The sequence below is a fragment of the Erinaceus europaeus genome, chromosome 14 (assembly GCF_950295315.1).
Source record: "Erinaceus europaeus chromosome 14, mEriEur2.1, whole genome shotgun sequence".
NCBI lineage: Eukaryota > Metazoa > Chordata > Mammalia > Eulipotyphla > Erinaceidae > Erinaceus > Erinaceus europaeus.
Genome location: NC_080175.1, coordinates 98,869,070 through 98,894,915, shown reverse-complemented (window position 1 = coordinate 98,894,915; position 25,846 = coordinate 98,869,070). Strand labels below are relative to the sequence as shown.

Below are 25,846 nucleotides of genomic sequence, written 5' to 3'. Positions count from 1 at the left end.
AAGAGGGATCTGTGAGAGGTCTAGGCCCCTTGGAGTCATATATATGGAGGAAGTCCCAGGATTCTCTGACTAGGGCCCTGGATGATGGCATAACCTGGCAGTGACCAAAAGAATCATCATTAAAGTATGCAGGTCTCTTGCCCTTATCCAGCTTTTGTAGTCCTTGCTTTATCTGACAAAGTTAGACTTAGAGTGATTGAGGGAAGTGAAATATGAAGAGGATAAAGAGAGTATCTAGATCTAAGTAGAAACTATTTGATTAAGTACTTTATGTTGTCCTTTTTAGGTCTTTCTACTTGCTTGCTGCATTTATTGAGTCACTAAAGCTATCACGTACCTTTGTTTTGAAGGTATGCATTTTCCCCTAACTTATGGTACGTGTGCCCATGTGCCCTGCCTCATGGGCCCTGGTTGAGATCTAGGTTCTGTAACTTTGTTGGGAAGTACGCTACCCAAAATGGAAATGAGGAGTCCTGTGAGCTAGGGAAGGTCTCCCCTGCGTATTGGAACTGAAGGGCTGACATCCCAGACCTGGCATCTCTGGAAACAGTCTGAAGTGAAACATGTCGAGACATCCCAGACCTGGCATCTCTGGAAACAGTCTGAAGTGAAACATGTCGAGGCAGCCCTGGTTGTATTGGTTTGGTTGAGCTCAGCAGACACAGTATCAAATGGTCTGGACCAAGAGAGGCAAGAAGGAAAACAAACAAAGCCCCGGAGGTTCCAGGACTGGGAAAAGTTTGCCTTTACAGAGAATGAGGAAGATTCCTGCTGTCTTAGACTTTGCAAAGACAATGGATACTTATTATTATAACCAAGTTATTTAGGAACTTGACTTACTTTGAAAATCCCATGGTTAGGATTTTCTTTATCATTCAAGACCTTACCATGATTTATGCTCCTTTAATGCTATTTACAAATAACTCTATCTTATATACTGACAAGACTGGTCTCCCTGGTCTGAGATTATAGGTGATTTGATTTCGAAAAAAGTTATTAGAAATGCATTAGCAAAAAAAAGAAAAAAAGAAAAAAAAAGAAATGCATTAGCACGTGGTCCAGGGGGTGGCACAATGGATAAAGCACTGGACTCTCAAGCATGAGGTCCTCAGTTCAATTCCCCAGCAGCACATGTACCAGAGTGATGTCTGGTTCTTTCTCTCTCTTCCTGTCTTTCTAATAAATAAAATATATTTTTTTATTTTTTAATTTATTTTTTATTTAAGAAAGGATAAATTAACAAATCCATAGGGTAGGAGGGGTACAACTCCACACAATTCCCACCACAAGAACTCCGTATCCCATCCCCTCCCCTGATAGCTTTCCCATTCTCCATCCCTCTGGAAGCATGGACCCAGGGTCATTGTGGGATGCAGAAGGTGGAAGGTCTGGCTTCTGTAATTGCTTCCCCGCTGAACATGGGCGTTGACTGGTCGGTCCATACTCCCAGTCTGCCTCTCTCTTTCCCTAGTAGGGTGGGTCTCTGGGGAAGCAGAGCTCCAGGGCATATTGGTGGGGTCTTCAGTCCAGGGAAGCCTGGCCAGCATTCTGATGGCATTTGGAACCTGGTGACTGAAAAGAGAGTTAATGTACAAAGCCAAACAAATTGTTGAACAATCATGGACCCAAAGGTTGGAATAGTGGAGAGGAAGTGTTAGGGGGGTACTCGCTGCAAACTCTAGTGTACTTCTGCTTTCAGGTCTATATTTTGCACTAGTTTATGGATAAGTGTGAACATAATGCTCTCTCTCACAGAACCTGGTGTATATCTAGGTTTTGGGACTTTGTTAGAAAGTGAACCACCTGGGATGGAATTAGAGAATGCTATGTAAGGAAAGGTCTCACCCGAGTAATGAAGCTGAAGGGTTGTCATTCCACACGTGAAGTCTCTGGACACAGTCTGAGCTGAAGCATGTTGAGGTGGCAATCATTGTGTTGATTAGATTGCGATCGGCAGATGCAATATTATTTGATATGGATTGGGAGAGGCATATGGGAAAGTGGGCCCTATCCAAGGGTTCCAGGACTGGGGGAAGTAGAGGCTCTATAGTGGAGATGTGAGGTTCCTGCTGTCTTAGGGTTCAAAAGACAATGGAAAATTAATGTTATCATCGCATTATTTGGTAATTGGGTTAACTTTGAAAAGCCCTTTTGTTAGGGTTTGGTGCACAGTACCCAGTATCTTGTATATATCTGTGCTATTGGTTGCTTCTGATCTACTTGGTCTAGGCTTTTGAGAGAGTCTGCATATCAATTACACAGCCTATATATTAAAAAGACTCAGTCTGTGTTTTAAAAACTTCGAGACATAAAATTAATTTCCCCCCTCTCATATTAATTAACTAGTGATTTATATGACTACATTTTACTAGGAGTGTACACAAACACCATTCCCACCACCAAAAGACTGTGACCCATCCCTTCCACCCACTCCCACCCCCCACTGGCCCAGGAAGCTGCATGTCTACCCCTCACCACAGGGTTTTTACTTTGGTGCCCCACTTACAATTTGGTCAGGTCCTGCTTTTAGTTTCCCTTTCAGATCTTCTTACTCAACTTCTGTTGATGAGTGGGATCATCCCATACTCATCTTTATCTTTCTGACTTAGCTCACTTAACATAATTCCTTCTAGCTCTGTCCAAGATGGGTCAGAGAAGGTGGGTTCATTGTTCTTCATAGCTGCATAGTATTCCATTGTGTATATATACCACAGCTTTCTCAGCCACTCATCTGTTGTTGGGCACCTGGGTTGCTTCCAGGTTTTAGCTATTATGAATTGTGCTGCTATGAACATAGGAGTACACACCTCTTTTTGGTCGGGTGTTATGGAGTCCTTGGGGTATAACCCCAGGAGAGGAATTACTGGATCATATGGAAGGTCTATGTCTAGCCTTCTGAGAGTTTTCCAGACTGCTCTCCACAGAGGCTGTACCAATTTATATTCCCACCAGCAATGTAAAAGGGTTCCTCTGTCCCCACATCCTCTCCAGCATTTGTTGCTGCTGTCCTTTTTGATGTATGCCATTCTTACAGGAGTGAGGTGGTATCTTAGTGTTGTCTTAATTTGCATTTCTCTGACAATCAGTGACCTAGAGCAGTTTTTCATATGTTTGTTAGCCTTTTGGATCTCCTCTGTAGTGAATGTTTTGTTCATATCCTCTGCCCATTTTTGGATGGGGTCATTTGCTTTTTTGGTGCTAAGTTTGCTGAGCTCTTTATATATTTTGGTGATTAGTTTCTTGTCTGATGTCTGGCATGTGAAGATCTTCTCCCATTCTGCGAGGGGTCTCTCTGTTTGTGTGATAGTTCCTTTGGCTGTGCAGAAGCTTTTCAATTTGATGTAGTCCCATTGGTTTGTTTCTGCTTTAGTCTTCCTTGCAATTGGGTTTGATTCATCAAAGATGTCCTTGAGGTGTAGGTGGGAAAGTGTTTTACCAATGTTTTCCTCTAAGTATTTGATTGTTTCTGGTCTGACATCTAGGTCTTTGATCCATTTGGAGTTGATTTTTGTTTCTGGTGAGATAAAGTGGTTCAATTTCATTCTTCTGCATGTTTCAACCCAGTTTTCCCAGCACCATTTATTGAAGAGAGCCTCCTTTTTTCCATTTAATGCTTTGGGCCCCCTTATCAAAGATTAGATGCCCATAGGTGTGGAGGAAAATATTTTTTTTTAAAAAGAAATGCATTAACAATTTAAGCCCAGTGTTAAAATTTAATCACTTTACTAATTTGAAATCTTATATGTTTAGACTGAAAGAATATATACTCAGAACTGAAGTCTATGCATTAAAAAGCTTGAGACACTCAATCTATTTTTCCCTCTCATATTTATTGACTAGTGATTGATAAGACTATAAGTTATAGGAGTGTGTATTAACATCATTCCCATCACCAAAGTTCTGTGTTCCTACCCCCACGACCCTCCAGTGGAACAGAAAATCTGCCCTTCCTCTCCTCCACTCCCTCCCCTAGTTTTTCACTTTGGTGCCTTTCTCCAAAAGCAGTAAATTCTGCTTTGCATTTCCCTTTCTGTTCTTCTCTCTTAACTTTGATACTCAGTTTTTTTTAAAGCCAGAAATTATGAAACAAATTACTTTTTAAAAAATTCACCTGCTTTAAATACTTTCTTTTTCTTTGTAATTCTTTTTGTATTTCTTTTATTTATTTATTGGATAGAGACAGCCAGAAATTGAGAGGAATGGGGAGATAGCTGGAGAGATACCTGCAGCCCCGTTTCACCACTTGCAAAGCTTTCTCTCTGCAGGTGGGGACCAGGGGCTTCAATCCGGGTCCTTGGGTACGGGACCCTAATTCCAGCTCAACATGTGCACTCAACCAGGTGCGCCACCACCCGGACCCTAATTCCAGCTCTTTACTTCAATAAATTTTAGACTTTTAAGGTGATGTGATGACGACATGCCTTTTATTTACCTTGCAGTGAGATAGGAAGATGAGTCTTTCGTTGCATACAAAGTGAATTGATTGTTTCTCAAATCACACCGGTCTACCTCTCTGGCTGATCTCAGCCATGATTTCAACAGAGGGCAAGATTCTTCCCTTTTATTGGGCTTTTCCAGTTGACACATAATCAGTCTGATCTCATTTAACATGTTTTTTAAAACCTTCCCAAGACTGGGACCACATCTTGTGCTGGTCATTCTGTCTGTCTGTCTGTCTATCTCTCCATCTATTTCCCCCTCCTCTCTCAATTTCTCTCTATCCAGTAAAATTTTTAAAAAAGTGGGGGGAGGCTTCTGGGAGCGGTGGATTTATGATGCTGGCACAGAGCCCCAGCGATAACCCTGGTGGCAATAAAATAAAATAAATAAATAAAAGTATGGGGGCCGAGGGAGTCGGGCGGTAGCGCAGCGGGTTAAGCGCAGGTGGCACAAAGCACAAGGACCGGCATAAGGATCCCGGTTCGAACCCCGGCTCCCCACCTGCAGGGGAGTCGCTTCACAGGCGGTGAAGCAGGTCTGCAGGTGTCTGTCTTTCTCTCCTCCTCTCTGTCTTCCCCTCCTCTCTCCATTTCTCTCTGTCCTATCCAACAACGACAACAACAATAATAACTACAACAATAAAACAACAAGGGCAACAAAAGGGAATAAATAAAATAAATATTTTTTTAAAAAAGGTATGGGGGCCGGGTGGTGGTGCACTTGGTTGAACACACATTTTATAACACAAGGACCCGGGTGTGAACCTCCAGGCCCCACCTGCAGGGGGAAAGCTTTGCAAGTGGTGAAGCAGGGCTGCAGGTGTCTCTCCGTCTCTCTCCCTTCCTCTTTCCTCTTGATTTCTGGCTGTCTCTATCTAATAAACAAATAAAGATGATTAAAAATAAGTAAATAAAATATTTTTTAAAAATATATAGTATAACTATAACACCTTCCTGATAAAAGCAGATCCATCGTTAACAATCTACACCAGAGGTCTAGTTCAGTTTTGCTTTTAAACCTAAAATTCATAATCTCTGTGTGGCTACACTGAATCATCTTTCACATTTCTGAAGATATGTCAGACTGGTTCCTGTTTCCCAAACAGCAGAGTAAGAAGCAAGCAGACACTTAACTCCATTCATTTTGTAAGTATTTATTTTATCCAATAGAACAAATAATCATATACACATAAATTTGAGAAATCACAGATATGGGGCCAAGTAGCAGTGCACTCAGTAGAGTGCACAAGGACCCTGGGTCCAAGCCCCCTGGGCTGCACCTGCAGGGGAGCGGGGAGCTTCACAAGCAGCAAAGAAGTATTGCACTGTCTTTCTCTCTCCCTTTCTTCTCCTCCCCTCTTAACTTCTCTATCCAAAATAAATAAATGAAAGTATCGTTAAAAATTGCAGACCCGGGGAGTCGGGTGGTGGCGCAGCGGGTTAAGCGCACGTGGCGCAAAGCACAAAGAACAGTGTAAGGATCCCGGTTCGAGCCCCCGGTTCCCCACCTGCCGTGGGAGTCGCTTCACAGGCGGTGAAGCAGGTCTGCAGGTGTCTGTCTTTCTCTTCCCCTCTCTGTCTTTCACTCCTCTCTCCATTTCTCTCTGTCCTATCCAACAATGATGACATCAATAACAACAACAATAACTACAACAAGGGTAACAAGAGGGAAAATAAATAAATATTTAAAAAATGGAGACCCAAAGAGAAATCACGAGTACAGTGTATATTTGGTGATAATTGGCTCAAACACTCAGACACTTTTAGGTTCCTATTTAAGCTGATGGGTCCTATGTGTTTTTTAAGCATTCTGCAAACATAAAGGTAGAGAGTTATCCTTCTTTTTGCAGCCCAGAATATTCACCTCCTGAGTCATGAAGATTTATGGGTGCCATGAGCCCAGCCTGGGCATCTCTCAAGAGGGCTAAGCAAAGAAGTCTGAAATCTGGCACTAGCAGGCCTTCTCCAGTTATCTGGTAGTGAATCCAGAGGTTCTAAACCCTGCTGAAGTGAGCAGTGCTAGTTCCTTCTATAAAGGGCCTGTTTCCAATCTCCAGGAGGCTCAGGAAACTTTTTAAAAAGTCAGTTGAGAATGACTCAGACATGATAGGTGCTCAACAAATATTTACAAATACTAACTTTTGTTGAATAAAGTCGACTTACTGGACTGTATATGTCTTAGAGGTTCAAGTTCACACTTGTTCTAATTATAAGTAAACACACCACACCCGGAACCAATGTCCCAATACCTTCTCTCCACAGCTCTCTGTATCCTTTCCAGACTTTCACATTCCTACCTCTCCTACTCACCCAGGCTTCAGTCACCTCAACTCTGCATCAGAATCACAAGGCTTGTTTCTGTTTGACTCTGCCGGTTCCGGTTCCTCTGATTACCTTTTCCATACCCCACGTATGAGCGAGATGGTCTGGTATATGTTCTACTCCTGACTCACTTTGCTGTGGATGGTCCCCTGCAGTCTCATCAGATTGGAGCAGAGAGCAAGATGTCATCCTTTCTTAGAGCTGAGTAACAATCCATTGTTGTTAAAATTTCGGAGGCTCTTGCCGGCCGGGTTGGCTTCGCGGGCGGGTAACAGAGACGCGGAGACAACGGCTGGACAGGGAAGCTGTATTTCTTTATTCAGGAACAACGATTCATAACTAAGAGAAACTAATCACCAAACAGAACTCGGCTGTCTCTTTGCGGCGGCGCAGGCACACTCTCTCTTACTCTCGAACTCAGGAACTCTCTAACTCTGGCACTCTGGAACTCTCGTACTTGGGAACCCTCTGAAACTCTTCCACTGTGGAACTCTCTCTTACTCTGTCACCCTCAAACTCTCGAACTCAGGAACTCAGGAACCCTCTCTTACTCTCGAACTCAGGAACCCTCTCCCCGGGTTCCTTGGGGCGCAGGCCCGCGAAATTAATAGGACTGATCCAATTCTCTTGGCGGGGGAGGGCTAGAACAAACCAATGTAAAGCATACGACAATCCATTGAGTGTGTATACATACCACACACCCTTTTTATCTTTGAGTCATTTATTTATGTTGTTTTTATTAGAGGCTTAATACCGATTTACAAAAATTACAAGGTAACAGGGGCACAGCTCCACACCATTCCCACCACCATGGTTCTGTGTGCCCATTCTCTCCACTGGAAGCTACTGCAGTTCTCCTGAGGTTGCAAATATGGGTTAACTATTATTTCCACAACTATCTGTCTGTATTTGTATATATTTGACCACTTTTTTCCATGGCACCATCTCTTTCTTTCCAAGTCACATCTGCACCTATTACTACATCCAGATGTCCCTCCCTTTTCCCTCCTCTCTCTCCAGGTCCTGATGGAGCTGGAGTTCAGAGCCCTCTGCTCATCTCTCCCTGTCATTTGTCCCCCACTGGGAATATGGACCAAAATTCTTTATGGGGAGCAGAAGGTGGGAGTTCCGGCTTCTGTAATTGCTTCTCCACGGAACATGGGTGTTGGCAGGTGGATCCACACCCCCAGCCTGTGTCTGTCTGTCCCTAGTGGGGCAGGGCTCTGGGGAGGTGGGGTTCTGGGACATACTGGTGAGGTCGTCTGCCCAGGGAAATCAGGGTGGAATCATGGTAGCGTCTGCAACTTGGTGGCTGAAAGATGGTAAGATACAAAGCGGGACTAAATGATTAATGAACAGGAACCAAATAGGGATAGAGCAGATGAGAATAGGCATCTTAAGGTAGAAAGTGAGGCAGCCTGTTTTAGGTATGTTCCTAGGGGCCTATGACTGGCGTTGTTTTTACTTGAATTTGAAAACTAACATGGAGTTGGACAAAAAAGTCTGAGAAGGTAGTGTCAGTTGAGAAAGGGACTAGAAAGTTGGATTAAGCCAGAGCGTAAAATTAACTTTTTTCCTATCTACCTAACCCAGGGCCCATATCTAGTCATATTCAGCACAGGAGCCTGTGTGACCTCCGAGTCCCTGTCAGTCTGAGCTCACAGCCCATGGTCACAGCTGGGACATTCCAGGCTGCTCTCATGTCAGGACCCGTCTTCCTCGAGGGGCAGAGCAGGCTGACCGGCCTCCCTGCAGAGAGTGGGGAGTCCCCACCATGGCTGCTCTGCAGTGAGGGCAGGTCCTGGAGAGGTCCAGAAGGGGGCTAGTGCTGACGGTCCTCATGTTGGAGGGCTAGGCCCATCTTACTCGATGTGGGAATCCCAGGATCCCCTGACTAGAGCCCCAGATGATGGGTGGGCTTTATACCACACTCTTTACCAGTGCATCTGCTATTGAGTACGTGGGTTATTTCCATATTTTAGCTACAAGTGACACAGTGAAAATACACACACACACACACACACACACACACACACCAGGGGTCAAGTATTTTTGTGTTTTTAGGACAGATACTAGGCATAGAATTGCCAGATCATACATGGCAGCTCTATTTTTTTTTTTTCCCCTCCAGGGTTATTGCTGGGCTCGGTGCCTGCACCATGAATCCACCGCTCCTGGAGGCCATTTTTTCCCCTTTTTGTTGCCCTAGTTGTTGTAGCCTCGTTGCGGTTATTATTGCCATTGTTGACGTTGCTTTGTTGTTGGATAGGACAGAGAGAAATGGAGAGAGGAGAGGAAGACAGAGAGAGAGGAGGAGAGAAAGACAGACACCTGCAGACCTGCTTCACCGCCTGTGAAGTGACTCCCCTGCAGGTGGGGAGCCGGGGGCTCGAACCGGGATCTTTATGCCGGTCCTTGCGCTTTGTGCCACGTGCGCTTAACCCACTGCGCCACCGCCCGACCACGGCAGCTCTATTTTTAGCCTACGGAGAAATGAGCTTTCCTATGGGGCCAGACCAATGTGCGTCTCCACGCACAGCACACACCGTCTCACTTTTCTCCAGGCTCCCAGCAGCACTTTCTGCTTCTGCCTGTTCTGTTCTCTCCGGCATAAGGTGATATCTCAGCATCGATCTGCATTTCCCTGATAGCAAGTTTCATTGAGCAGTTTTTCATAGGCCTATTGGGCCTCTGTACATTTTCTTTTGGTGACATTTCTATTTAATTCTTCACACCATTTTTGGTGTGTGTGTGTGTGTGTGTGTGTGTGTGTGTGTGTGTTGGCTACATACTAAGGTATGTTAGAAGCATATTGTGAAAATACAGACATCTGTGATCTCTGAGGTTGGCCATGAACTTACCTACTTACCTCCTGAGTTACACCAAACTCAGTCTTAAAAAAAAAAAAAAAATTCCCCTTTTATTAACAGTTTACGATCAATAGTCAAACACAGGAGTTGGCACAAGCATCACATTTCTCAGTTTTCCACAGAACATTCTCACCCTCCACCAAGGTCCTCCGCCGCCGTCATGTTCCAGGACCTGGACACCCCCCCCTCCCCCGCCGCCAAGCTTTTTACACTGGTGCAATAGAAAACTCAACCTTTTTGATACTACGTTTAAAAAATTCATGAGTCAGGTCAGTATAAAAACTTTTTTGTTAAAAATTTTTTTATTCATGCTGCTTGATATATCAGTGTTATCATTTCTATCATAAGCCCCACCTCCTTTTTATATAGAAGAGGACTGCTCAGCTCATTTACTGTAGTGTGGGGGATTAAACGTGGGGTCTCAGAGTTTCTTTGCACAACCATTATGCTATCTACCCCCAATCATATGATAATCTATTTTAAAAGGAAAATTTTTTTATTTATAAAAAGGAAGTATTGACTAAATCATAGGATAAGAGGGGTACAACTCCACACAGTTCCCACCACCAGAACTCTGTATCCCATCCCCTCCCCTGATAGCTTTCCTATTCTTTATCCCTCTGGGAGCATGGACCCAGGGTCACTGTGGGATGCAGAAGGTGGAAGGTCTGGCTTCTGTCATTGCTTCCCCACTGAACATGGGTGTTGGCAGGTGGATCCATACTCCCAGCCTGTCTCTCTCTTTCCCTAGTGGGGCAGGGCTCTGGGGAAGCAGAGCTCCAGGACACATTGGTGGGGTCGTCTGTCCAGAGAAGTCTGCTCACATCCTGCTAGCATCTGGAACTTGATGGTCGACAAGAGAGTTAACATACAAAGCCAAACAAATTGTTGACCAATCATGGACCTAAAGGCTGGAATAGTGCAGATAAAAAGTTGGGGGGAATCCTCCATTTAGTAGATAGCTAGTAGGCATATTTTAGTTATATTCCAAAAGGCCTGTGGCTATACTAGTTTCTTTTTTTTTCTTTTTCTAAAAGGATTTTTTAAACTTTTTTTAAAGCTTCTTTATTGGGGGATTAATGTTTTACATCGTCAATAAATACAATAGTTTGTACATGCATAAAATTTCTCAGTTTTCCACATAACAATACAACCCCCACTAGGTCCTCTGTCATCCTTTAAAAGGAAGTCTTATAGTAAACTCCTATCACTTGCTATAAAGAGAGTACAATCAGAAACACAGATTACATGGGGGCCAGGATAGCACATGCTACAAATCATATGAAACTCAAATCAGTATCATTCCTTTCTCAGTGGAGAGTGCCTGTTAGAATGCATTTTTCATCTGAATTTAAGCAACAGAGCCCAAAAGACTATGGGCTCCAATCAGAGTTAAGTAGTGAGGAGGAAATAAATGGGATAATAAGTCAGAAGTGAAATTCTATGTACTGCACTAAAGTAAGGACTCTGGGGTGGGGAGAGTTCAGGTCCTGGAACATGATGGCAGAGGAGGACCTAGTTGGGGGGGTTCAAGTGTGATGTGGAAAACAGAAATGTCACACATGTGCCAAGTTCTGTGTTTTCCTGTGGACTGAAAACCATTAATCACCCCCCCCATAAAGGGAAAAAATGTTCTTTATAGAAAATTGAGAAATTTAACACATGTATCAACAACTGTATTGACTGTAAGTCATTACTCTCTAAATGAAATTGTTTACAAAATAAAATTTAATTAAAAAAATTGTAGGGGGCCAGATGGTGGTGCACCTGCTTGAGTGCACATGTTACAGTGTGCAAGGACCTGGGCTCGAGACCCCGGTCCCCATCTGCAGGGGGGAAAGCTTTTCGAGGGGGTGAAGCAGGGCTGCAGTTGTCTCTTTCCCTTTCTATCTCCCCCTACTCTCTCGGATTCTGGCTGTCTCTATCCAACAAATAAAGATAATAAAACAGAAAAATAAATTAAAAAATTTATTTGAAAAAAGACTTTTTTGGAAAACTGAGAAATGTGACACATGTACCAACTACTATGTTTTACTATCGACTGTAAACCATAATCCATTCCCCCCCCCCCCAATAAGGAGGTTAAAAAGGGTACTGGGAGTCGGCCTGTAGCACAGTGGGTTAAGCGCAGGTGGTGCCACGCAAACCACAAGGACCAGAATAAGGATCCCGGTTCGAGCCCCCGGCTCCCCACCTGCAGGGGAGTCGCTTCACAGGCGGTGAAGCAGGTCTGCAGGTGTCTGTCTTTCCCTCTCTCTGTCTTCCCCTCCTCTCTCCATGTCTCTCTGTCCTATCCAACAACGACAACAATAACTACAACAATAAAACAAGGCCAACGAAAGGGGCCAACGAAAGGGAATAAATAAAATAAAAATAAAAAGATAAAATAAAAAAGTTTAAAGGCAGTGTGCTGCTGCTGCTGTCCGAAAGAGAATAAATAAATAAAATAAAAATAAAAATAATAAATAAAAAAGTTTAAAGGCAGCGTGCAGCATGCTGCTGCTGCTGTCCGAAAGAGAATAAATAAATAAAATAAAAATAAATAAAAAAGTTTAAAGGCAATGTGCTGCTGCTGCTGTCCGAAAGAGAATAAATAAATAAAAATAAAAATAAATAAAAAGTTTCAAGGCAGCGTGCTGCTGCTGCTGTCCGAAAGAGAATAAATAAATAAAAATAAAAATAAATAAAAAGTTTCAAGGCAGCGTGCTGCTGCTGCTGCTGTCCGAAAGAGAATAAATAAATAAAAATAAATAAAAAGTTTCAAGGCAGCGTGCTGCTGCTGCTGTCCGAAAGAGAATAAATAAATAAAAATAAAAATAAATAAAAAGTTTCAAGGCAGCGTGCTGCTGCTGCTGCTGTCCGAAAGAGAATAAATAAAAATAAAAATAAATAAAAAGTTTCAAGGCAGCGTGCTGCTGCTGCTGTCCGAAAGAGAATAAATAAATAAAAATAAAAATAAATAAAAAGTTTCAAGGCAGCGTGCTGCTGCTGCTGTCCGAAAGAGAATAAATAAATAAAAATAAAAATAAATAAAAAGTTTCAAGGCAGCGTGCTGCTGCTGCTGCTGTCCGAAAGAGAATAAATAAAAATAAAAATAAATAAAAAGTTTCAAGGCAGCGTGCTGCTGCTGCTGCTGTCCGAAAGAGAATAAATAAAAATAAAAATAAATAAAAAGTTTCAAGGCAGCGTGCTGCTGCTGCTGTCCGAAAGAGAATAAATAAATAAAAATAAAAATAAATAAAAAGTTTCAAGGCAGCGTGCTGCTGCTGCTGCTGTCCGAAAGAGAATAAATAAAAATAAAAATAAATAAAAAGTTTCAAGGCAGCGTGCTGCTGCTGCTGTCCGAAAGAGAATAAATAAATAAAAATAAAAATAAATAAAAAGTTTCAAGGCAGCGTGCTGCTGCTGCTGTCCGAAAGAGAATAAATAAATAAAAATAAAAATAAATAAAAAGTTTCAAGGCAGCGTGCTGCTGCTGCTGCTGTCCGAAAGAGAATAAATAAATAAAAATAAAAATAAATAAAAGTTTCAAGGCAGCGTGCTGCTGCTGCTGCTGTCCGAAAGAGAATAAATAAATAAAATAAAAATGAATAAAAGTTTCAAGGCAGCGTGCTGCTGCTGCTGTCCGAAAGAGAATAAATAAATAAAAATAAAAATAAATAAAAAGTTTCAAGGCAGCGTGCTGCTGCTGCTGCTGTCCGAAAGAGAATAAATAAAAATAAAAATAAATAAAAAGTTTCAAGGCAGCGTGCTGCTGCTGCTGTCCGAAAGAGAATAAATAAATAAAAATAAAAATAAATAAAAAGTTTCAAGGCAGCGTGCTGCTGCTGCTGCTGTCCGAAAGAGAATAAATAAAAATAAAAATAAATAAAAAGTTTCAAGGCAGCGTGCTGCTGCTGCTGTCCGAAAGAGAATAAATAAATAAAAATAAAAATAAATAAAAAGTTTCAAGGCAGCGTGCTGCTGCTGCTGTCCGAAAGAGAATAAATAAATAAAAATAAAAATAAATAAAAAGTTTCAAGGCAGCGTGCTGCTGCTGCTGCTGTCCGAAAGAGAATAAATAAATAAAATAAAAATGAATAAAAGTTTCAAGGCAGCGTGCTGCTGCTGCTGTCCGAAAGAGAATAAATAAATAAAATAAAAATGAATAAAAGTTTCAAGGCAGCGTGCTGCCGCCGCCGCTGTGCGCAGAGCGCGGTCCCGGCGCGCGGGCGGCATTCTAGAGCTCCCCAGCTGGGGGGCTCCATCCTTAGAACCGCCGAGCCCGCCGCGCTCCAAGCTCCGGCGCGCATTGTCTCGGGGCGCGAACTACAACTCCCAGCATGCGCCGCGCGCCGCGCCGCCAATGCCGTCCGCCGCCCGCAGCTTTCCCTGGGTCCCGCCTACAACTCCCACAAGGCCGCTGGGCTCCGGGCCTCGGCCCGGCCTGGGGCGGCGGCGGCGGCTGCGGCGGAGGCGCGGGAGCCGCGGGGGGGGCGGGCTGTGCCGGGAAGTGCGTCAGCGGCGGCGCGGGGAGCGGCGGCCCTGGTCGGCGCTGGAGGGAGAGGCCGGCGCCGCGGGAGGATGGGCGGTGAGTGAGGGCGCCGCGGCGGGCGGGGCCCCTCGGACCCGGGGTCGGGGCGCGGGGGTGGGGCCGGGGGTCCGCTCCGGGGACCCGCTGGGACCCAGGGGCCTGCTCGGACCCGGGGCCGGGGGCCTGGTGGAGGACGGGGTCCCGCTCGGACCCGGGGCGGAGCTCCGCGCTGGCCCGGCACCCTCCTGGCCGCGCCGGGACCTTTGCAGTTTCAGCCGCGGGAAGTTCTCCTCCTCCTCCTCGTCCTCGTCCTCCTGCTCCTCCTCCTCCTCCTCCTCCATCACCTCTGCTCGCCCTCCGGGCCGGTGGACGCCGCCGCGCGGGGCCCAGGGAGCGAACACGCCCCGGGCGCTCCCCCCGGCGGACTTCTGGGTCCCTCTGGGTCTGTGCACCGAAATCCTTTTTTTTTTTTTTTCCTTTTTCTTTTTTCTAAATTTTTTAGTGACTCAACATTGATCTACAAAATGATGCGACCCCAGGGGCACAATTCCACCCCGTGCCCACCACCACGAGTCCCGAGTGCCCACCCTCCGTTGGGAAGCTACGGTGGTTTCCCCAGGGTTGCCGGCAGGGTGTGACTGTCGCTTCTGTAGCCGTCTAGATCATAAAGACTCATTCACCTACTTTTTTCTGTGGTCCTGCCTTCTCCCGAGTCACACCTACACCTGTCGGGGCTTCCTCACTGGCCCCGCCCCATCTGGCCCCGCCCCCGGCGCCCAGTTGGCCCCGCCCACCTGGCCCCGCCCCTGTCGGTCCTGCTGGAAACCTGAGCTGAGCCCTGGGGTCAGATGGCCCCGCCCCCGATGCCCCGCTGGCCCCGCCCCCGATGCCCCGCTGACCCCGCCCATCTGGCCCCGCCCCTGTCAGTCCTGCTGGAAACCTGAGCTGAGCCCTGGGGTCAGCTGGCCCCGCCCCCGATGCCCCGCTGGCCCCGCCCCTGTCAGTCCTGCTGGAAACCTGAGCTGAGCCCTGGGGTCAAGCTGGCACCGCCCATCTGGCCCCGCCCCCGATGCCCCACGGGCCCCGCCCATCTGGCCCCGCCCCTGTCAGTCCTGCTGGAAACCTGAGTTGAGCCCTAGGGTCATCTAGCCCCGCCCCCGATGCCCCACTGGCCCCGCCCATCTGGCCCCGCCCCTGTCAGTCCTGCTGGAAACCTGCTGAGCCCTGGGGTCAGCTGGCACCGCCCCCGATGCCCCGCTGGCCCCGCCCCTGTCGGTCCTGCTGGAAACCTGAGCTGAGCCCTGGGGTCATCTGGCCCCGCCCCTATGCCCCGCTGGCCCCGCCCATCTGGCCCCGCCCCCGATGCCCCGCTGGCCCCGCCCCTGTCGGTCCTGCTGGAAACCTGAGCTGAGCCCTGGGGTCATCTAGCCCCGCCCCTATGCCCCGATGGCCCCGCCCATCTGGCCCCGCCCCTGTCGGTCCTGCTGGAAAGCTGAGCTGAGCCCTGGGGTCATCTAGCCCCGCCCCTATGCCCCGCTGGCCCCGCCCATTTGGCCCCGCCCCTGTCGGTCCTGCTGGAAAGCTGAGCTGCCCCAGACATCTCTCCGCACCGCTCAGGGAGGATGGACCGCAGGCCTCTGTGGGGAGCAGCAGCTGGAGTTCTGCTTCTGTAGCTGCTGCTCCGCAGTGCCGGGACCTGTACAGGTCATCGGAGGGCCAGGATGAGAGGACGAGTATGAGCAACAAGACCAACTTGTTGTCCAAGGCAACCTTGCAGCCTGTCCAGGCTCCTCCCGAGTCACTTCCCACCTTAAAGACTCAGCAAGCCTGTTTCTGCGAGAAGGAGTTCAGGCTCGGTACAGACCGGCAGGGCTTGACTCAGCCCGATCCTCCTGGAGTGGGTTTCCTGCGGCCGCCGAGCCGTGTCCCAGAAAGCAGCTCGTAGCTGCAGCGAGGAGATGAAGAAATGACGAGAAAGGGGAGGTAGAGCGAGTAGGTTCAGCCTGTGTAGGTCAGGAGCTGATGGGGGCCGGAGTCCGCTCTTGCTGCTGGTCTTGCCCCTGGGCCCAGCCCCGGCTCTGAATCAGCAAGCATCTCAGCCGAGTGCCAGGTAGCCGCTGAATCTCCAGCCTCCTCTGAGGTCTCCCTCCTCCCAGGCAGCTGACTTGCTCTCACTGCCTTTCTCCAGTGGCCTTTCCCACAGTCAGTCTCAGAACGCTTAATGCCCCATGGCCCGTATACAACTCGAGTCTGTGGTTTGGATTTTTGCACGATTCCCCGCTGCTGACTCTGGGCATGTCTGCTTTTGTATCTGTAATGTGTCTGTCTGTTTCAGTGTTGTCTGTTTTAGCGTGCAGGTGATAGACTAGAGGACAGGACCTCTGTCTCCGTAGCATCCTGGGTATGTGAGCACTCCAGTACTTTTCATAACGAGTTTTCTTTTGAACTTAAATTCACAACTTGCTTTAAAAATTCCGTAATGATTATACATTGCTGTAAAGAGCCAAAGGTTTTGGGGGCTAAAGGGTGATTTTTGAGATAATTGCATTCAAAATTATCTTTTTTTTTTTTTCCCTTCACTTCCAAATCTGACTTTTCTTTTTTGACGTTTCTGAAACAGAGCAGCCTGAATGCCAGGATGGATAACCGCTTTGCCACAGCCTTTGTGATCGCCTGTGTACTCAGCCTCATCTCCACCATCTACATGGCAGCCTCCATCGGCACAGACTTCTGGTATGAATACCGAAGTCCGGTTCAAGAAAACTCCAACGAATCGAACAAAAACATCTGGAACGAGTTCGACAGCGACGAAGCCGATGAAAAGACTTACAGTGACGCGCTCTTCCGGTTCAATGGCTCCATGGGGCTGTGGAGGAGGTGCATCAGGACACCCCGGAATGCCGAGGAGGGGGATAGCTCAGCAGAAAGGGCAGGTGCGTCCCCCACCCAGGACCAGGCGAAGCGGCCGCTTGACGGCCCAGTCCCGTGTGGACAGGCTGGTGGTTTCCTTTTCTCCCGAAAGCAATCCAGCGTGTCTCTTTCTGTCTCTGTGTCTCTAACACCTCCCTCCCTCCCTCCCTCCCTCCAGTTTCTGTAAATGAATGAATCCCAGTCCTTGTCTGTCATGGTTGGATAGTTAACTGTATGTGTCTTAGGAAAGCCATTTAAATCTCTGTGCTCGTTCACCCGCTTAGTAAGATTTTTTTTCTTTTTCTTTTAATGAGAGACCAGAATAACACTCTTGCGTATGAAATGCCAGGGATTGAACCTAGGGCCTCGTGCATGCAAACCCAACATTCTGCCTGCCACAAATTTCTTTTTAGTCAGCCTTACATATATTGTTAGGAAATAACTGGGACCTTATGTTGACAGACTTGAAATACTTGATAAATGTAAAAGGACTAATATCCCAAATCAACAAATATGACTCATAGCCCTTTTACATGTTAATTGTGCTTTGTAGACATTATCTTTTGCCCTTGGACCTTAGAGGATATCATTCAGCCAGCTCTACACTTCAATCTCATATTTAAGACTTATTTGATAGGTAACACTGTACAGTACAGAAGTAATGACAAGTAATTACATTGCAGAATTGTGTCTCGGGCTTATATTTTGAAAGGATTCTTTTTTTGAATTTTTTTTTTTTAAATATTTATTTTATTTATTTATTCCCTTTTGTTGCCCTTGTTGTTTTATTGTTGTAGTTATTATTGTTGTTGTCGTTGTTGGATAGGACAGAGAGAAATGGAGAGAGGAGGGGAAGACAGAGAGGAGGAGAGAAAGACAGACACCTGCAGGCCTGCTTCACCGCCTGTGAAGTGACTCCCCTGCAGGTGGGGAGCCAGGGTTCGAACCGGGATCCTTATGCCGGTCCTTGTGCTTTGCGCCACCTGCACTTAACCCGCTGTGCTACAGCCCGATTCCCTTGAATTATTTTTAATGTGGTGTCAGACCCTAGCACGTGAGTGATACCACTATTTAGTGGCATTTTCAGGGTCATTTTCTCATTCGTCTATTTTTTTTTTTTTGGGGGGGGGACGACAGAGAAGAGACACACTGTATATAGCACCACTCTCCTGCGGTGATGTTTGGGGGACTCCCATGCCAAGACTTGCACCCGATGCCCCACTCTTGGTAAAGCACCACCCGACCTGGGGAGCTATCTTCTGGCCCCACAGCATCCTTAACATGTCAGCATTTCAGTTCCCAGCGGCTTGGAAGGTGACATAGCAGGACAAGTACTGACCTCACTCGCAGTGGGGACCAGCTTTGAGTTCTAGCGTCACCCGGGCCCGAGTGCTGCCTCAGCTCTCTCAGTTAGTAAATAAGTCTTTAAGAAAATTAGTTTATTTAAAGTTTTTGTTTATTTATTTATTTATTTTCCCTTTTGTCGTCCTTGTTGTTTTTTATTGTCTTAGTGGTTATTGTTGTTATTGATGTCGTTGTTGGATAGGACAGAGAAATGGAGAGAGGAGGGGAAGACAGAGGGGGAGAGAAAGACAGACACCTGCAGACCTGCTTCACCGCCTGTGAAGTGACTCCCCTGCAGGTGGGGGGAGCCGGGGGCTCGAACCAGGATCCTTAACCGGTCCCTGCACTTTGCACCATGTGCGATTAACCCGCTGCGCTGCCACCCAACTCCCAAGGAAATGAATATTTCAGTTATTACCGTGGAAGTTTTAGACTTACTTATAAAGAGAAATCCTACTTTTTTTTCTTTCCCTGTTTATGACAGTTTATTTTTTTTATTTATTTATAGTGGAAAGCACTATATTCAAACCAACACATTTGTGTTACTATGCATTGAAAGAATGATAATTACAATTTTTTTTTTTTTTGCCTCCAGGGTTGTCACTGGGACTCAGTGCTGGCACTACGAATCCACTGCTCCTGGATGCCATTTTTTTTCCATTTTTGTTGCCCTTGTTTATCGTTGATGTTATTGTTTTTTGATGTCGTTGTTGGATAGGACAGAGAGAAATGGAGAGAGGCGGGGAAGACAGAGAGGGGGAGAGAAAGACAGACACCTGCAGACCTGCTTCACCGCCTGTGAAGCGACCCCCCTGCAGGTGGGGAGCCGGGGCTGGAACCGGGATCCTTGCACGGTCCTTGCGCTTCATGCCATATGTGCTTAACCCACGACACCCTACTGCCTGGCCCCCCTAATTATGATTTTTAGGTGGCAGAAAGAAAGTAATTTGGAAAGAGGGGAAAGTTGGTTGAATTGTTTGTAAAATGTTCAGTTCTATTTATAAGAGTCTAGGGGAATTTGATATTTTAATCTTACCAATCACCACTCGTACACAAATAGTTACGCATGCTTTGTACTTCAGAACCCAGAACATTAGGTTGGAGGGGGAACCGATATTCTACTCGTGGCTGCCAGGCAGTAACAGGAGCTTTCAGGGCTCTGTTTGGAGATGATCATAAAGTGCGACTTCAGCTGCTGTAAGCACAGAGAAAAGAGGGCTTGGAAGGATTCGGAAGGGGGGCAAGTCACGTTGGGCTATGCTGTCACCAGCCATCTCCGTGGTGTGCGTTGTCCAGGAGGATGCCGTTTGATGACAGACTTGGTCTAGGTGAAGAGACGGAGCCCAGAAGTCGCTGTGGCGGCAGGAGTGACCCAGTCGAAGCTGGAAGGAGTGACTGCTGCCGGGTCCCGCTGGGCCGAGGCGGACATGTGCGAGGCCCAGCCGCAGGCTGGACTGGAGGGGTCGGGGGTGGCCGGGCACGTTGGCGCGTCCTGTGGGGACGGGCTCCAGCAGCTCCTGTGCCGGTCCCCGGGGTTCTGAGGGGACCCTGGTGTCTGCTGTAGGTGACGATGGAGCAGGAGTTGGTGGGGAGCAAGGGCGCCTGCAGGCTGCCGTGTCGGAAGCATGTGGGTACCAGGCACAAGCACTGGCCCAGACGCGAGTCGAGGGTCTGTTGCACTGTCTCAGGTAAGAGTCTGTCTTGGTCCCTGAAAGCGGTTTGCAGGCTGGAGGATCTGGTTGATCCCAGGCGGATCTTGAAGGGAGAGCCTCTGGGATCGCTCGGCGGGGCACGTGGGCAAGAGGAGCTTTCCCGGTTCAGTGTGCGGGGCTACGAGGACAGAAGTGTGTTCCCCTGAGGTCAGGGAGACAGGCCGAGGGAAGAGGGCACAGTTCTCACTTATTTCCGTTTCGCCTCCACTTCCCCGATCATTCTTACATCTCTTCTCCGACTGGCTTTTTATTTGCTGATTCTCCTTTCCTCACACCCACTAGGATTGCCAAGGCCCGACGTGTAGGTGCAATGTTGCCGCTTTCTCTGGCAGAGTTTTATTTCAGGGAGTCTTTTTTTTTTTTTTTAATTTTCAATGAAAGAGAGGCACAGAGAGAAAGATACAGAGAGACAGAGATCAAAGCCCTGCTCAGCTCTGGCTTACGGTGGTACAGGAGATTGAAGCTGGGAGCACGGAGCCTCGGGTGTGAGTGTCTGTCTACATAACCATTATGCTCTCTCTCCTCCCCAGTGATATTGTTTTAAATTAAAATAACAAGCAGTCACCATTATTCTTGTTTAGAGTCATCTGATGTGATTACAAAATGCATGAGTCTCTCACTAAATGAGCAGTTCATGGAGAAATTCCTTGATCCTGGAAATCACAACAGTGGGATTGATCTGCTTCGGACCTGTGAGTACCGTGAGCCCAGCAGGATAATGGGGGGGGGGGCATTATGTCTTTTCTGGATGTCTGTTTGGGGAATAGATTTCTTACCCTGTAATAAGATCTTTAGTGGCACCTTGATGATATCTGCCTATTGCCAACATAGCTTAGAAGATAGACACACAACTGCTAACTTGAACTAAGAAGTCGAGAGGCGGCTACTACACTGGTTTACAGAGTCGCCCTCCCCCAAGCATTGGTGCGTTATCATATGTTAGTAATTAAAGTATCAAAATCAGTCAAAGGAGCACATATCCAGGGTACTGTATCCTGTGATGGCCAGCCCATGTAGAAAACACAGGCTTCAGACGCGGACTAGCCCCCAGGCTATAGAATTCACTAGAGTCATGGGCCAACGGCCAAGTTTCACAAGAGCCAGTAAGGGGCTGGCATCCACTTTGTATTTGAGAATGGGCACAGAGGCGAGGCTGCTGCTCGTGGAGCTCGGAGGGAGGTTAGAGACAGTCCAGCCAGCATCATCAAGTGTTAGAATCTGCTTCAGTTGCTATTACTTTTATGAATGTTTTTAACCAGAGTGCCGCCCAGCTCTGGCTTCTGGTAGTGCGGGTACAGGGGATGGAACCTGGGACTTTGGAATCATGGGCATGAGAGCCTCTTCGCATGACGACGCTGTGCTGTGGAACACTGAGAAAAACAAACTGTCAGCTTTCTTTCTGCGGGACCGAGGGACTTTCTGAACCATACAAACTGTTTCCTGAGTACCTGCTGCCTCACACCCACTGCCCTGTGTCTTTTGTACACTGTTCCGTAGGCCATGTACAAACACCATTCGTTCATCCACCTGCTGGCCTCGTCTTTGTTGACGTAGAGAGTGAGGTGGTTTTGCTACAAGTGCTGTTTGACTCACTGTCCCCTCATACAAGCTAGTTACATCCTTCCCTCCATCTCCTCGATGGTGCAGACGGCGATGCCGGCGCGACAGGGGTGTTGAGGGGACACGCACCGCCTGTGCAGGGTGCAGTGAGGGACACGCACCGCCTGTGCAGGGTGCAGTGAGGGACACGCACCGCCTGTGCTGGGTGCAGTGAGGGACACGCACTGCCTGTGCAGGGTGTAGTGAGGGGACACGCACTGCCTGTGCAGGATGCAGTGAGGGACACGCACCGCCTGTGCAGGGTGCAGTGAGGGACACGCACCGCCTGTGCTGGGTGCAGTGAGGGACACGCACCGCCTGTGCAGGGTGTAGTGAGGGGACACGCACCGCCTGTGCAGGGTGCAGTGAGGGACACGCACCGCCTATGCAGGGTGTAGTGAGGGGACACGCACCGCCTGTGCAGGGTGTAGTGAGGGGACACGCACCGCCTGTGCAGGATGCAGTGAGGGACACGCACCGCCTATGCAGGGTGTAGTGAGGGGACACGCACCGCCTGTGCAGGGTGTAGTGAGGGACACGCACCGCCTGTGCAGGGTGTAGTGAGGGACACACACCGCCTGTGCAGGGTGCAGGGCCCACAGGCCGCGGGTGGCTGTTAGTGACCTTCCACTTATGTCAGGACCGGTGGTGTTCCCCTGAGCATCTCAGTGCTCAGCTTTGGAGAAAAGATCTAATGAAAATAAAATCTAACAAAAGGATTGCTGCTATGGGAAAGCTGTTGGAACACATGGTGAATTTTTTTTCCTTTCTCTCCTTTTCGAAATCAGATCTGTGGCGTTGCCAGTTCCTTCTCCCTTTTGTCAGCCTGGGTCTGATGTGCTTTGGTGCCTTGGTTGGCCTCCTCGCGTGCATTTGCCGCAGCCTGTACCCCACCATTGCCACGGGCATCCTGCATCTCCTCGCAGGTGGGTCTGGACATCACGCTCACCTTTTCCTTTCCTTCTGTGTCATCAGGAACCAAAGAGTTGTGATTTTTTTTTTTTACTATAATTATTAGTGATTTAATAATGATGAACAAGATTGTAAAATCACAGGGGCACAACTCCACACAGTTCCCACCACCAGAGTTTCCTGTCCCATCCCCTCCATTGGAAGCTTCCCTATTCTTTATCCCTCTGGGAGGATGGACCACAACTCTTTCATACAATATAATATATTATATGATAATATATATATTATATATTATCATATAATATATATGATAATATATAATATATTATTATATTATATTTTTATTATTATTTATTATTTATTGTTATTATTTATTATTATATATTATTATATTTATTATTTATTATATTTATTATTAATAATAATATTATTATAATATATTATTATTATATTATATTTCATATAATATATATGATAATATATAATATATTACTAATAATATATTATATGAAAGAGTTGTGGTCCATCCTCTCAATAATAAATATATATATACACACACACATATATACACATATTTATTATTGGATGGAGACAGAAATTGAGAAAGGAGGGGGACACAGGGAGAAAGACAGACACCTGCAGCCCTGCTTCACCAGTTATGAAGCTTCCTCCTGCAGGTGGGGGCCGGGGCTTGAACCTGGGTCCTTGTGCACTGTCCTGTGAGCACTTGACCTGGCAAGTCACCGCCTGGCCCCCTGGATTCAGCAGTTTTTATGGGGAGCAGAAGGTGGGAGTTCTGGCTTCTGTCATTGCTTCTCTGCTGGACATGGGCGTTGGCAGGTGGATCCACACCCCCAGCCTGCCTCTGTTCCTCTTTCTCTAGTGGGGCGGGGCAGGGGGTTGTAATTCTTAAATACTTCTTAAATTCTTACTAAGTTAAATACTTACCAACGTCCCGTCACATCATCTGAAAAACACTCAGATGGCTGTATTTTGCTGTCTTCTCTCCATTTTCTCGAAGGTCTTTGCACACTGGGCGCAGTCGGTTGCTACGTTGCTGGGGTCGAGCTCCTCCACCAGAAACTGGAACTGCCAGAGAACGTGTCTGGCGAATTCGGATGGTCCTTCTGCCTGGCGTGCGTCTCAGCCCCCCTGCAGTTCATGGCTTCCGCACTCTTCATCTGGGCTGCCCACACCAACCGCAAGGAGTACACCTTAGTGAAGGCCTACCGCGTGGCGTGAGAAGAAAGCTCCCCGCTTCCCAACTGTTATTTTTAATAGAAATGTTTTTCCCTTTTCTCCCAAGTTTTAACTGTTTTGTGGGTATGCCACTTTATCCTGAAAAATTATTTTATTTATACACACACACACACCCATTTGTTTCTTAATGCCACTTAAGATTTATATGAATTACACCAACTCATTTCATCTTTCAAGGCGATAAAAATGGGAAGACACTTGGCATGGATTTGTGAGAGACACTCGATAGTGGAAGATTGACCCAAATGAAGTTAATGTTCACGTCTGTGAAATAGCGGCATCTGCTCAACTGGAAACCTGAGTTTCTTTGGGGCACCTCTTAGCATTACCCAAATTTAATGTTCGCTTTGTTGTTACGTAAGCCTAGTCAGCCAGCCACAAGTACCAGGGCTACTTTCAGAAATAAAATTATCTATAAAATAGGGAAATTACCTGAGATTTTTTTCCCTTTGAGTGTTGACACAGCTTCAGCAGAAGTGAAATATGGCAGCTGTTTACACGTCTGCCATTAAAAAAGGAAATGGAAAATAATAGTGTTGACTTGAAACTAAAGTTTTGTAGCTGCAGGTTTCACCCAGATGAGTTGACCCTTATTTACTTTTATTACTATTTTTTAAACTGTTGGTATGTTCATAGGCCTTTCCCTAACATCTCACCCTTTTTGAATTTGTTTTTGTCCTTCCCTCCTCTCACACCAGACTTGTTTCAAAAGAGTCCTTTCTTTCTGCTACTCGATTAAGGCCCCCGGAGTAAAATTCTCTAGCCGCCGTCTGTCTACTCCAGTGAAGCGCCACATGGGAGGCCTCATCACGGTGACCCTCCAGGGCCAGGAAACTGCCACAGACCTGAAGCGTCTGCTGGCTGACACCTTCCGACGCTGTTTCTTGTGGCGGATGACGCGCCTCCCTTCCTGACCTGAACCCGTTCCAGGGGTGTCCACAGAACTTCAGCTCTTACAGCTCAGTCGCTGTTTGTCACTTGTCTGCAAACATGGGACTATTTATTTAGTCCATTCCTGTAGCATTTGGCAGATTTTAAAAAATGTAACTGAGTATTTCTTACACTATCCTAAATCTTTTTTTTTTTTTTTTTAAGAAAAAATAAAAAATGAGAAGAGACTCAGAATTGTGTATCAAGTCTCTGAGTTGATTTATAGTCATTTAAAATTGATATCATTTTTTTTTTTTAACCGAGATCCCCCCCCACTCTGGTCAATGGTGGTGGCAGGCATCAGATTTTTATCTCCGAACTTGAAGATGAAGGAATCTAGGGTTCTTGATGGGGGTCATGGACGGTGTGTGTGTTTTCTACAGACCTCTCTTCATGTCCAGTGCTTGGATGTCTGTTCTGTCACGTGGAAAATGTGGAAACCCTTTGGCACCATTAAGAGTTCTTTTTTCTTCTAAGATTGATTTGTTTTTCAAGTTTTTTCTTTTTCTTTTCTTTCTTTCTTCCTTTCTTTTTTTGGATAGGATCCACACAGCACCAAACTCCTTCCAAGTGTGGTGGAGTCTGAGCTGGAACCGTGGTCCCCCAAGGCAGAGCAGCACGAGACCCAAGTGAGCTCTTTCACTGGCCCCAAAGGTATTTATTTTTATGAGTCAGTCCCCAGAGCTCCACGTAGCTACAGAGCGCAGTGGGTGGTGCCAGAAGTTGAACCCGGGGACCCTGGGGCATCAGACATGCTAGTTCTGTGCACTGGCACTGAGCTTTCTCTCTGGTTCTGTCTTCTGCTTTAGAATTTGAAAACATTTTCAGAATAGTTTTGTGATCTAGCTATGCTGTGCATCACCATGGAGGACAGTTTTGTTTGTTTTTAAGATTTTATTTATTCAAGAAGAAAGGAGGAGAGAGAGACCCAGACATCACAGGTACATGTGCTGCCAGGCGGGGGCTGAACTCAGAACCTCATGCTTGAGGGTCCCTTGCTTAATCCATTACACCACCTCCCAGACCAGGGGAAGA

The 25,846-nt window shown here is 46.7% G+C and overlaps 1 protein-coding gene and 1 long non-coding RNA gene across 4 annotated transcripts in view; both read left to right on the top strand.

Moving 5' to 3' along the window:
- LOC132532834 (uncharacterized) overlaps positions 1–5,910 on the top strand; it is a 39,231-nt gene extending 33,321 nt beyond the window's left edge. Inside the window, exon 4 of the long non-coding RNA XR_009544776.1 lies at positions 5,514–5,910. This is a non-coding gene — a long non-coding RNA (uncharacterized LOC132532834). The remainder of the gene's footprint in view (positions 1–5,513) is intronic.
- An 8,127-nt stretch (positions 5,911–14,037) lies between these two features.
- CLDND1 (claudin domain containing 1) lies at positions 14,038–25,006 on the top strand. 3 transcript variants are annotated; one of them, XM_060172164.1, is made up of 5 exons: positions 14,038–14,201; positions 16,765–17,077; positions 20,692–20,802; positions 22,498–22,635; positions 23,643–25,006. In XM_060172164.1, the coding sequence occupies exons 2-5, from the start codon at positions 16,783–16,785 to the stop codon at positions 23,861–23,863; spliced, it is 765 nt and encodes a 254-aa protein (XP_060028147.1). In that variant the 5' UTR covers positions 14,038–14,201; positions 16,765–16,782; the 3' UTR covers positions 23,864–25,006. The 3 variants fall into 3 exon arrangements, with proteins under 3 accessions (XP_060028147.1, XP_060028148.1, XP_007532315.1); XM_060172165.1 differs by lacking the exon at positions 14,038–14,201 and adding an exon at positions 16,128–16,254; XM_007532253.3 differs by lacking the exon at positions 14,038–14,201 and adding an exon at positions 16,499–16,545.
- The last annotated feature ends 840 nt before the right edge of the window (positions 25,007–25,846 follow it).